This window comes from Nasonia vitripennis (genome assembly GCF_009193385.2).
Source record: "Nasonia vitripennis strain AsymCx chromosome 2 unlocalized genomic scaffold, Nvit_psr_1.1 chr2_random0002, whole genome shotgun sequence".
In the NCBI taxonomy this organism is placed as follows: Eukaryota; Metazoa; Arthropoda; class Insecta; order Hymenoptera; family Pteromalidae; genus Nasonia; species Nasonia vitripennis.
In genome coordinates, this window is record NW_022279608.1 from 2,761,670 (window position 1) to 2,775,745 (window position 14,076).

Here is a 14,076-nt window from a genome sequence, read left to right on the forward strand (position 1 = left end):
AGACGGTCCGGATCTTTCAAAAAGCCGTGGCAAGTGACTAAAAACACTTATTTATATAATGAAATGTCATGAATTTTGGTCAATGATTTTACAAGGTATATACATGTTTTTTTTCGATAAAAATGGTGTATATTTTATATATTTTCAATAGAATTTTTTTTTTCAAATTACATCAAATCAAAAATTTTTTGGTAAGAAGAATATCTTTTAGTTTTTTTGCAGGATTTAACCCAGGCTTGACCCCTTAATCAACGCAGTCGAGCAGCCGAGCACGCACCAGGCGCTGCGTAGACAACTAACAGAAAAAAGCAGCTTCGTCAGCTGCATGCAACGTGGGTAGATCGCGGGTGTCAAGAAGTTCTCCACCGCAACGTGGGAGCGCGATTCCGTTGATTATCATCGTCTTCCTCGCATAAATCCACATCCTGTTACAATATCACATCTTTTTTAAGTTTATTCGTCTCATCGTTAGATCTCGATGTAAAGAACATCTTAAAAACTATGACCGTCAATATGACGAACATTTCGCAATATCCCATTTATCGTCTATAGTGGTATGTAGTTGTGTCTTCACGTCAAATTTAATCCTTTTACTCTGATGTTTTTTTCGTCGTAAATAAAATCTAATCCTTTTGGTGTTATGTTTAATACATCACATCGCATCAAATTAAATATATTTTTTTAATAACTACATAATATTACTCAATAACTATACATTCTAAACTTAATTTAAATTTAAATAATAAGTATCATGTTTTAATGATATAATGTAATTACTTCTAATTTTAAAATAAAATTATATTTTAATAATAGTGTATTATTTTATTGTTGTTTTTGTTTCATATTACTATTATTATAAATTTGTGGATTATATATATATTTAAAACTCGAATCAATGTTTGAATATAACGAGCGAGCGTTAGCGAGTGAGTTTTTAGCTAGTAGAAATTAAATAGAATAATAAAAAAATAAAAGGATCAGCAGAGCTGTCAACTATACTCACCAGAGAGAGAGAGAGAGAGAGAGAGAGAGAGAGAGAGAGAGAGAGAGAGAGAGAGAGAGAGAGAGAGAGAGAGAGAGAGAGAGAGAGAGAGAGAGAGAGAGAGAGAGAGAGAGAGAGAGAGAGAGAGAGAGAGAGAGAGAGAGAGAGAGAGAGAGAGAGAGCGAGAGAGAGCGAGAGAGAGAGAGAGAGGGAGGGAGAGCGAGAGAGAGAGAGAGCGAGAGAGAGAGAGAGCGAGAGAGAGAGAGAGAGAGAGAGAGGGAGAGAGAGAGGGAGAGGGAGAGAGAGCCGCGGCTACGTAATGTCTCTCGATCGGTCCGAGGGGGCATGTTTAAGGTACATTTTAAGCCCGGATAGAGTATAGAAGACGGTCCGGATCTTTCAAAAAGCCGTGGCAAGTGACTAAAAACACTTATTTATATAATGAAATGTCATGAATTTTGGTCAATGATTTTACAAGGTATATACATGTTTTTTTTCGATAAAAATGGTGTATATTTTATATATTTTCAATAGAATTTTTTTTTTCAAATTACATCAAATCAAAAATTTTTTGGTAAGAAGAATATCTTTTAGTTTTTTTGCAGGATTTAACCCAGGCTTGACCCCTTAATCAACGCAGTCGAGCAGCCGAGCACGCACCAGGCGCTGCGTAGACAACTAACAGAAAAAAGCAGCTTCGTCAGCTGCATGCAACGTGGGTAGATCGCGGGTGTCAAGAAGTTCTCCACCGCAACGTGGGAGCGCGATTCCGTTGATTATCATCGTCTTCCTCGCATAAATCCACATCCTGTTACAATATCACATCTTTTTTAAGTTTATTCGTCTCATCGTTAGATCTCGATGTAAAGAACATCTTAAAAACTATGACCGTCAATATGACGAACATTTCGCAATATCCCATTTATCGTCTATAGTGGTATGTAGTTGTGTCTTCACGTCAAATTTAATCCTTTTACTCTGATGTTTTTTTCGTCGTAAATAAAATCTAATCCTTTTGGTGTTATGTTTAATACATCACATCGCATCAAATTAAATATATTTTTTTAATAACTACATAATATTACTCAATAACTATACATTCTAAACTTAATTTAAATTTAAATAATAAGTATCATGTTTTAATGATATAATGTAATTACTTCTAATTTTAAAATAAAATTATATTTTAATAATAGTGTATTATTTTATTGTTGTTTTTGTTTCATATTACTATTATTATAAATTTGTGGATTATATATATATTTAAAACTCGAATCAATGTTTGAATATAACGAGCGAGCGTTAGCGAGTGAGTTTTTAGCTAGTAGAAATTAAATAGAATAATATGTAGATTGTTTTAATTTAATACAGAATGGATCTAACTTTTGTCTTCTAATATGAAAGAGGGGCTATATTTCGTAGTACTGTTCGAGAGCGCTATGCTCGTAGAATACTGAGTACTAGAATGATAGGCCAGCTGATGGGAACCATCGTTTATCTGACAACCTGGACTAATAACAAGAAAGCGAATAGCTCTGCACGGGTAGCGGAACTTCTTATATACCCAGGGCTGCCCCTATTTTCAATGCTTTATACACGTACATGTGATACCTACAAAAGTTTAGGTAGACTATTGCATACAGACTACTAGCGCTTACATAGTCGGCAACTTACCGATGAAGATAAGTTATCCGTTGTTGCTCCTTTACCTACAAGATAAAGCCAGCATCTTAAAATAAAAACGTAAAGATATTAAGAGAGTGATACTCACTTTTTTGCTCAATAGATTTTTTAAACTACATTTTTTTAAACAATTTAATAGGTCTTCGTACTATTTTTTTTTATTTTGGTTTCAGAGTCTCAACGTAAAAAAATCTCTACCTACAGATTTTCTTGCAATAATTCTACACAACATCGCTTGCTACTTAGATTGTCTGCCATTAGAAGCTGGGCTTGGTCCAGGTGTGACGACATGGAGCGGTCTAATAACACAACTTGAAGCCCTTTTTCGACGCTTGGTTTTGTTACTGTCCACAATAGAAAACATTAAACCAATATTAAAAATAATGACTTGTGTTTTAAAAATTCCTGGAGTACAACAATCAAAAGTGAGTAATTATTATTTATACTGATTAGTACTGCTTGCCTTGATCGCCATTCCCCAGTTTTGTTTTGTATCTTTATATTCTCATACTATAATTGCAATAATTTTTATCTCTGACTTAATTTCTTTATACATATTTCTATCTTTTTCAAATAGAAAGTAATTTTACTTAAATAGCTTGCTAATTAATTATTGGGCAACCACGTAAATCGAAGATTTATCTCGATTGAAGCCATCGATCAATAACTAGTTTAAAGAATTCAAAGTATAGTTATCGGGGAACCTGACAAATTTTTTTCAGGTATTTATTATAGCAATAGTATAAGTCTAAGTCGTGCGTTGTGTCGTTTACAGTGGGTAGGTGTATAGTTATCCTCTCGCTATCTAGAGTGGTGGGGAAAATGGTTGTCTTGCGTGATAGCGTGAAGCAGCGGTATAAAAAGCAGCGCTAGTGACGTCATGTAGGCTTTCCCCTTCCCCTACTCAGTGACGTCGTGTGGGACCCTCCTACTCTCTCTCTCTCTCTCTCTCTACTTTCACTTCGAAATCGTTACACAAATGCTATTAATAGTCAGTCATATAAAAATGGTGGCGGCATAGCTTTTTATATACTTTAGGATTTATGATACTCTATTGTGGAGGCTTCAAACACTCAGGACATTAATGAAACAGAATATCTACTGCTAAGCATAAATTGTGGCGCAAAAATTTTACTTGGTGCCATTTATCGTAGGCCAAGGGACACACCCTTACGAATTCGTACAACACAGTGCTGAAAGTTTCTCATCTGTATTCTAATATTGTGTTAGCAGATGATTTGAACTCAGACTTGCTCTCTAATGACTATTATGGCACGCATTTACGTAAGGTTATAGTTGCTCACAACTTCTTTCTTGTGCCTTTCGGAGCTCATTATACTGACGATTCAGACACATGGCTTAATATTGACTCGCGCCCATTCCCCTTGTTCGGACAGTGTATTGCGTTCGATACTTGAGAATAATCGAAGTGTATCACTTGATACACCTAAATTCAATTTGAAGCTTCTAAATCACATATAAGTACTTCAAGCTATGCACGAAAACCTACCAAAGGCCAAAAGTCGTAGTTGCGACGACTTATATTTATCATACTTTCAAGATGTTCTTCCTAAACTTGCTCCGTTTTTAACCACCTTGTTTAATCAATCCATTTCTACTGGTGATTATCCATCTATATGGGAGAAATCTGTAATCGTGCCGCTAAACAAGTTACCCGTACCCAGTTCACCTGGTGACACGCGTCCAGTAGCAGATATTCCTCATTTTGCAAAAGTATTTGATGGATTGATGATTCGTCAAGTAGTCGATGCGACGCTGTGCCTCTCAACACAGGTGTGCAACACCTAGAGCTTCGCATGCACTAGGATTTTTCTAAACGTAGGATTTGACCGCGATCATCACGTTTGGGAGAACGCTAGGGAGAGGGGAAAATGATCACACACAATGGTTAAGTTTTATTGCACATGTATTTCGCCCAGCCCTTCCCTACAACACGGTGGCTGTAGTGCCTCCCGCGCAAAGTTTAGCCACGCAGGGCTTACGCTGGGACGCTCAAACACGAGCCACGCTCATGCAGCAGACGGCGGGCCACAGGCCCAGGTCCAGTCCGCTGACGGCTGTCTCTCTCTCTCTCTCTCTCTCTCTCTCTCTCTCTCTCTCTCTCTCTCTCTCTCTCTCTCTTTCTCTCTCTCTCTCCCTCACTCTCTCTCTCTCTCTCTCTCTCTCTCGCGTGCGCTGGCCAGACGCCTCACGCAGAAGACGTCTTGGTGTGCGCCCGCACTGCACACCAACACCCTGGTCTCTCGAGTTCTCTCTCTCTCTAGTGTGCCCGCACCACACTCGCCTCACTCTCGGATCTCTCTCTCTCTCTCTCTCTCTCTCTCTCTCTCTCTCTCTCTATCTCTATCTCTTTCTCTCTCTCTCTATCTCTTTCTCTCTCTCTCTCTCTATCTCTTTCTCTCTCTCTCTCTCCCTGGTGGACGTCCGTCGGTGCTCCCGCCGGCGCCTCCCTGACTCTCGTGGACCTGGTGACGGCTAGCTTCCTCGGCTCTTCCACGCCAAGGCTGCTGGTTGCTCTGGTCCTCCGGACGATGATGGCGGACTGGCTAGCTTCCTTCCTCTCGTGCGGATGGTTGCTGGCTCGTCCGGGCGTCGGCACTTGCTCGTGCCAACGCGCTGCATCTGTGACTCTCTCACACTCTCGCACACTCGCACAACCGCGGGAGACTCTCCCAATTCTCCTCGTAACAGAGGAGGCCACGTATCTCTCTCGCACGTCGACATACTCCGTCGACAGTCGTGAGAGAACTCCTGGATTTCCCGCTCGTTTTCGCGCACACTCTCCACTCGCGCTCGTCGGGCCCGCGCATCTTCCTCGCGCCTGATTGGCTGGCAGTCCGCGCGGATAGCGAGTCGCACATCGGCGCCCGCTGATTGGCTCGCGACATGCGGAGGACCAATCAGCGCGCGCGCCGACAAGGCTCACTCTCGCGCCAACGTGGACGGTTAGCCGGCCCGTTCCTCGAATTCGAGGTCAGGCTGGCACCGACAACAACAATCCAACTCGCTTGTTTCTTCCGCGCACTCAGAGCTTGGCCGCATCGAATGAGATTCCTCGTATCGACGCGGCTGCGATGTTTGCAACGTCGCAATCCCCTCCCCTTAACAATGCTTCCTCTCTCGGAAAAGTTGGCCTTAAACCTTTTACTGGGTCCCGGGTCCAAACTTTCCTCTTTTCGCAGCATCTCTCCAGCTCCACTCTCTCACTTCCTCTCTTCTCCATTCTCGCTGACTCCTCTCTCGAAGAAGTTGGCCTTAACCCTTTCACTAGGTCCCAGGCCAACACTCTTCTCTCCCCTGCACATCTCTCTAGCACTACTCTCTCACATCCTTTTCTCTCCACCTCCACTGACTTCTCTCTCTTCTCACTTCCTTCCTCAGCTCTCCGTCTTTCTAGCATTGCCATTTTTCTCCGGCAATCTAGACACAGACCTGAGTGGCTCACTCGTCTGCAAAGTTGGCATGATATCTGTGGCAATTGCCTACGCGCAGGACATTCCCTTCGTGAATGTCCTTTTTGTTGGCATGCCCAGCAGATCATCTCCGGGCAATTCAATGCCCGGTGCCCCACTTTACAGCAGGTGAAGCACGCACCATCTCCTCGCCTCTCCCCTCGAGCCACGGCATTAGCGGTCGGACGCACCAGGCCGCGCCATACAGTAGCTCTCTTTCTCCTCGTTGAAGCTCTCTTTCTCTCACTCGTCATCTCCTCAACCTCGATAGAAGGCAACTCGTCACCAGGGCCTGCATGCTCTGTCCTCTCGACTGCAGCGGCTCTCTGGGTCTCTCCTTCCTCCTTGTACGCCGCACCGGGAACGCGCATCTTCTCCGCTGGCAGCGGAGGTGCGTAACGGCTATCTAACTCTTTTAGCCGCTCCCAGCGTCGGCCGTACCTCTCCAACTCCTCCCAGCTGTTGACGCACTTTTCGCCAATAGCTCTCCGGTATTCCGGAAGGAGGTTCTGATATGCGATACGAAGCAAATCACGTTCGGATGGAGGTCGGCGAAAGCGCGAAGTCAGATACAGAAGACTCGCGATATACGTCGCGATCTTCTCTTCTCTGTACTGCGTTCGCTTGCGCAGATCTTCCTCCAAATCCTCCCGACAATACGGAACCATGTATCGGCGACGAAAGGCCCGGCAGAACATCTCCCATGTTCGCAGGCTCTTTCTCTTCGCCCGATACCAGCGGCTTGCCTGCAACTTGAAAATGCACGGCAACACCGCTAGCAGCTCGCGGTCTGGCACCGCTAACGCTACTCTGCACTCACACAGTCGATCAAAGAACTCCTCCGCCTCCTCGTGATCACTCTCGCCCGAGAACTGGAGCTCCCAATGCTTCAGGAACTCCAAAGCCCTGAGCGAGTCGGCTGATCTTTTCCGGCGTTCGGATGACGTCAGGTTCGCTGAGTTAGACTCGCAGCTCGAGTTAACTTCGAGCTCGCTGTCACTGCTCAGCAAACCTCTCTGTCTCCGTCTCTTTCTCGACGCACTTTTCTCTCTCCTCTCACTCTCCTCCTCCGACTCCTCTTCCGCACTCTTCTCTCCTTGTCCACTCTCCTCCTCCGACTCCTCACCCGAGCTCACACAGCTCCGTTGCATACTCGGCCGACCTCCAGAGTTGCCCCAAGAGACGCGGCGTCGCACCGTTTCGCGCTCTGGCTCTAGCAACTCTTTGTCCGCGTCACCAATATCACTCGTGAACACAGACGGTCTGCTTCTCAGCTGGTCTAGAGTAGCTGGGCGAACTGAATCAGTTGTTTTGACTGGGGCTCGCAAACATGGCTTTCGCCCTATTCGCTCTTCCTCCATTTTACGCGTCTGTTCTATCGCCTCGACCCGTACCTGCTCTCGCGCCGCCTCCCTCGCCTCCTCACGGACTCGTTGCAGCCGCCGCTCATGCTCTAGCATGGCTAACTCGTCCCGCAGCTTCGCTCGAGCTTCTAGGAGGGCTTCCTCGTAAGCTTCTCGCCAAGCTACAGAAAGCTCCTCCTCAAAGACTCGAGCTCTCGCATCCTCAAGAGTGAGTCCGCATTCTTCCAACTCTCACACGCGAACGTCTCTCTCGCTGCGATTGACACTCACTCGGCTCGCATAGCCGCTGTCTACGCTGACGTCTATGCTTGAGCCCGAGCCTCCTCGCAACACATCTCCCTCGGCCACGTCACTGACTGTGCTGGAGGTTGCGCAGGCCGCGGTCCTTGCTATCATCCTTTCGGACAACCGCAAGTAACCTGGCCGTTCGCACCTCGCGATCACAGTACACACACTGTCTCTCTCACTCGAGCACAAACTCGAAGATCTCTCTTGGCTCTCATTGTCACCCGACAATGAGACCGAGGAGTCTCCTCGCTTCCGACTTTCGTCGAAAAGCTTTACTCGCGAGCCCCGCCGACGACGCTTATGACGTACTGTGTGCCAGTCGTCGCCGTCGGCAGACTCGCTGTCGCTAGAGCGCACGCGTCGCAGCACATCTCGTGGGGACACGGTAGAGCCTCCCACGCTATCACGTTTAGCGTTTGGCTCTACTCCGAGTCCCACTACGAACGGCCGTTTCGTCAGCTGATTCATCGCACAATATGGTGCGACTTCAACAGCTGACGACTGATCGCTGAGCTCTCTTCGCCGTCTCTCTCCACACGAAAAGACGTCAGCAGCTTGTCTCGTGGCCCGCTGCGCATCTTTCCGTCGCTCAAACTCCGCGCACTTTACACTAACACTCGCGAAAACACTTCACCTCTCCCTTTCGATGATTGCGAATCCCCACCAGGGATGCCAATTACGACGCTGTGCCTCCCAACACAGGTGCGCAACACCTAGAGCCTCGCATGCACTAGGATTTGACCGCGATCATCACGTTTGGGAGAACGCTAGGGAGAGGGGAAAATGATCACACACAATGGTTAAGTTTTATTGCACATGTATTTCGCCCAGCCCTTCCCTACAACACGGTGGCTGTAGTGCCTCCCGCGCACAGTTTAGCCACGCAGGGCTTACGCTGGGACGCTCAAACACGAGCCACGCTCGTGCAGCAGACGTCGGGCCACAGGCCCAGGTCCAGTCCGCTGACGGCTGTCTCTCTCTCTCTCTCTCTCTCTCTCTCTCTCTCTCTCTCTCTCTCTAATACTTTCTTACTCGCTCTTTCCCTGGTGGACGTCCGTCGGTGCTCCCGCCGGCGCCTCCCTGACTCTCGTGGACCTGGTGACGGCTAGCTTCCTCGGCTCTCCCACGCCAAGGCTGCTGGTTGCTCTGGTCCTCCGGACGATGATGGCGGACTGGCTAGCTTCCTTCCTCTCGTGCGGATGGTTGCTGGCTCGTCCGGGCGTCGGCACTTGCTCGTGCCAACGCGCTGCACCTGTGACTCTCTCACACTCTCGCACACTCGCACAACCTTGGGAGACTCTCCCAATTCTCCTCGTAACAGAGGAGGCCACGTATCTCTCTCGCACGTCGACGTACTCCGTCGACAGTCGTGAGAGAACTCCCGGATTTCCCGCTCGTTCTCGCGCTCACTCTCCACTCGCGCTCGTCGGGCCCGCGCATCTTCCTCGCGCCTGATTGGCTGGCAGTCCGCGCGGATAGCGAGTCGCACATCGGCGCCCGCTGATTGGCTCGCGACATGCGGAGGACCAATCAGCGCGCGCGCCGACAAGGCTCACTCTCGTGCCAACGTGTACGGTTAGCCGGCCCGTTCCTCGAACTCGAGGTCAGGCTGGCACCGACAACAACAATCCAACTCGCTTGTTTCTTCCGCGCACTCAGAGCTTGGCCGCATCGAAAGAGATTCCTCGTATCGACGCGGCTGCGACGTTTGCAACGTCGCATCGAATATCTCGAGACACACAATATTATTACACCATATCAGTCAGGATTTCGCAGCAACTATAGCACCCAAACAGCACTTTTAAAGGTCACGGATGATATTAGATCAGGAGCAGATTCTGGATTAATTACGCTGTTATTGCTCTTTAATTTTAAACGTGCATTTGACACTATTAATCATGCCACACTGCTGAAGAAGTTGAAACTCATTGGTTCTTCTAATGAGGCTATTATTTGGTTTCATTCATATTTGTCTAAGCATTCGCAAGTAGTAGTTGGTTTGGACGGCACGCTTTTAAGTTTTTTTCCAAGCACTTCAGGAGTTCCACAAGGTTCTTCTCCAGACCCTATTATCTTTCTAATATATATAAACGAGATACTGTCGATTTTGCAGCACTGTAAGTCAAAGTGTATGCTCTTTGCTGACGACGTGCAAATCTATGTTCAATGTTCATCTCGCGATTTAGATGCAGCTGTTGTTCAATTGAATGACGATGCTAGCTATATTTTAAACTGGTCCAAGACAAATAAGCTCCATCTTAATGTCAGTAAAACAAAGGTCATGGCTATTGGGTCGGTGCAACACCACAAGCGTTTAGATGTAAGTCATATTGCGCCAATACTAGTTGAAGATGTAGTAATTCCCTTTGTAGACACTGCGAGAAACCTTAAAGTAACCTTGTCTAAAACGCTTTCCTGGAATGCACATGTGTCCGGCATCTTTACGAAAGCTCACTTTGCACTATATGGACTAAGATATAAGGGCTATAGCTTAAATAGCCAGCTTAAAGCGCAGTTATTAAGTACTTTAGTTTTACCATATATTGATTATGCTTGTCTAGTCTATCTCGATCTCACTGATTACCCCGCAACTAAACTATAAAGACTTCGTAACGCGGCTGTGCGGTTTATATTTTATCTAAAAAAAGATGCGTCGCTTAAAACTTACTATGATAAGCTAGGATGGCTCTCGCTCGATCACAGAAGAAATTATCATTTAATGTTTTATTGTATAAATTATTTACTGTCAAGCGTCCTGATTATCTACTTAACTGGTTTCCGATGCCCGGCGATGATTTCAGGCGCTCGACTAGAAACATTCCCTCTGCGTTTGCGATTCCGTTCGCTAAAACCGAAATGTATAAAAGGAATGCATTTCTGGGATATCCTTCCTGTAAGTATCAGATAAAGTCCGTCTCTTAATATTTTTAAAAAGCAACTTCTTAAAATTACCACAAACCTATGTAAAATAAGCATCATATTGTAATGATATTGACTCTAGTATGTGACTATAATACCGAACCTGTTGATCGTATACTCAAACGTAAGGGAGAAAGCTCTATTGTGCCAAAGATATGCTATTGTAATTGCTTCGCTATTCTTCGCCAAAGTATACTTTTTGTAATCCTGCTCTGTATTGCTTACCTCGCCCCACGGCCCTACGGGCTAGGGCGTTAATAAATATGTTATCAGTAAGTCAGTCTTTCTCTGTCTCTCTTACACACAGCGGACATACACGTATACAGCTTCTATGCATCGACTAATGAACCGATCGAACAGTTTAAGCAGCTAGATCAAATCGTGCAGGATGCTGCTGGAAAAAATTCAGTAATTATCGCAAGTCATTTTAACGCATGGGCCGTAGAATGGGGCAATCAAAGGATTAACCAAAAAGGACAGGTGCTTTTATAAGCATTTGGTCTCATATTCCTGGTATAAGTTAGGTAGGATAGCATTTCCACCTTTAGAAGAGGAGCCTTTGTAAGTAGCTGTCTAATTGGCTCAATCAACACGTGGACCATAAGTGTACACTACACAAATAGCGATCACCAGGCTATAATAATGGAGGTAAGAAAATCAGAACAGAGAATCTGTACAAGTACAAAGACAAACGGAGTCTGTTGAAAAAAGAAGGATTATAATGAGGGGATGTTTCTGCTGGCATTGCAAGAAATGCAACTGCTAAGATCGGCAAACAGCAAGACTGAACAGGTAATGCATAATATCACCTGAGCCTGTAACGCAGCCATGCTAAGCAAAGTGCACAACTGTAGATGACCACCAGTATACTGGTCGGACAAGGAGGTTGAAAGTGCACGCAGTGAGTGCCACCGGACCAGAAGACAAGATCAGCGGGCAAGGAAGGAGTACTATAAAACTAAAGGAGGCCAGAAAATGGTAGATGCCCGCAAAAAAGAAATGAAGGAAGCTAAAAGGAGTCTAGAAAAGAAAATCCGCGTAAACAAGCGACGATGCCTTAAGGAATTACAGGACGAGGTCAGTAAGGACCATTGGGGTCGACCATATACAATAGTATGAGAAAGATAAAAGTAAGCTCCGCGCCCCCTCCAAGATGCCTCGAAATATTATACAGGGTAGTGTTTGCACTGTTCTCCAGGCATCTGGAAGAACCAAGTTTCATTAAAAAAATATTCCTTACAAACTGGAGTAAACAGCGACTCGTGCTCCTGCCAAAAGAAAAAAGGCTACTCTAAGACACATCATATAGACAACTCTGCATGTATACCTCGGATAAGATACTGGTACACATAATCTGCGTCAGGATGGAACATTTTATAGAAACAAAAGGTAAATCAGCCGAACACCAATATGACTTTAGGAAGAATCGTTCAACCTTGGATGCAGTTAGCCTAGTGATTGACACTGCGTGAACAGTTATAGAGTAGAAAAGGTGGAAAGGAAAGAAAAAGGAGTTCTGCGCTATAGTTACATTAGACATTAAAAATGCATTTAACTCAGCACAACAAAGAAAAGTACACAAGGCACTACAGAAGCAGCATGTGCCCTTTTATATGCGAAGGATTATGTCCGACTACTTAAAGTACAGAATCCTATTATATAACACTGAGGGGGGTACCAAGACCTATGAAGTTACAGGAGGCGTCCCCCAATGGTCAGTACTTAGCCCACCGACTTGGGAAATCATATACGATGGGGAACTAAGACTGGAACTACCCAAAGGAGCAACAATAGTAGGCTTTGCTGACGATATTGCAGTAGTGGCAAAACACAAGGAAGAAGTGAGGGACATAGCTAAGGAGTTTATCTATATAATACACGACTGGCTAGCGCCCTAGAACTTGCCAGCCACAAAACCAGAGCTATCCTTATTTCTAGTAGAAAAACAATAGACAAAGTAGTAGGGGCTGCGCAGCTACTGGGCCAAGCGGGTTCTGGGCCACCAAATACTGACGCATGGTAACTTATATTAATAGGTCCCTGTTGTACCGACAGGGAATTGCATATCGACCGTGCTGTCAGCGGTGGCGCCCCCCATAAACAAGTGTTGTCGACGGTGACGCCTCCATTACCGACCCCCTCCATAGCTCAGAGTTGGCATCGGTAATTTACTTTATCGACCTGAGATGTGATCGGCTACTACTTTTAATACTACTATTATATCGACAGTGATGGATAATTTGGAATAGGATTTGTAGGATTAAAGGTTGAGATTAATAAATAAATACAACAAAATATTCATTTTTATTTTAGTTTATTCAAAAAAAGATAGGTACGTAAAACATTATTTGTAAAGACATGTATTGTTCAGTTCGTTTTATTCGTTCAAGTAGTGTAGGTGTAAATTTAGGCTTTTTGAATTTCACGCCGCTGCGCACTCTCCGTTGCAACGTTGAGAGCGCGCGCGCATGCGTCGAGTATTTTTCCACCATTCAATTTTATTAGTAGGAGTAAAACAAGGTTCTCCGCGATACATATTACATTGTTTATCATCTTGCATTCTTCTAGCGCTTTTATCCTCCTTAAAAGGTGTGTACGGAATGTTATTTTTATTTATTTTTGAGATCTATCCTGACGGTTTAAGATCTATCCTGGTGGTTTAAGATAATACTGATTCGATTGTTTGTTCATACAAGCTTTATATAGCTTTATACAAGTTTCTTAATATCACTGCTTATAGGATTATACTTGACAATGCGGTCATGTAGAATGATAAAACGAGGTTCTTCCAGCATGTTTTCATAGTCCATACATGTTGCGTGGTTGCTGGAATAGGCTAGGCACTTAGCACTTTTCGTCGGACTTGAATGGTCAGTAGATCACCAAGGTTTTTTCTATGTATTTTTGCCTCCTGAACACGAATTTCGAGGGTGAAATGCACAAAAGTGGTCAGGTAATTTGTTATTAACAAATTAATTGTTAATATTCAACAAAATTATGTTATTTCAACACAAAAAATATTTTTTTAGATTCTTTACATGATTCTAAATCAAAAATGTTCTTATAAGATTTTCTGAAAAAGCCTTTGTTTTTGAGTAAAAATTGATCAAGTTTGATCAAGTTTGATAAAATTGAGAAAAAAATCGCGATTTTGTCCGGATTTTAGTACTCTATTACTCGAAAACAAAGCCTTTATCAGAAAATCTTATAAGAACATTTTCGATTTTAAATCATATAAAGAGTCTAAAAGACTGTTTTTGGGAAATAACATAATTTTGTTGAATTAATTTGTTAATAACAAATTACCTGACCACTTTTAGGCATTCCACCCTCGAAATTCATGTTCAGGAGGCAAAAATACATAGAA

General features: G+C 44.4%; 1 protein-coding gene across 14 annotated transcripts in view; it reads left to right on the forward strand.

Moving 5' to 3' along the window:
* Nucleotides 1-14,076, forward strand: part of LOC100680429 (protein unc-79 homolog) — a 2,400,004-nt gene that overhangs the window by 2,088,300 nt on the left and 297,628 nt on the right. For all 14 annotated transcript variants that reach the window (XR_004345182.1, XR_004345183.1, XR_004345184.1 and 11 more), the window contains one exon: nucleotides 2,839-3,090. Coding sequence is in view for 11 of the 14 variants with exons in the window: in XM_031923950.1 (XP_031779810.1) it covers nucleotides 2,839-3,090 (252 nt within the window). In the remaining 3 variants the exon portion in view is untranslated. The remainder of the gene's footprint in view (nucleotides 1-2,838; nucleotides 3,091-14,076) is intronic.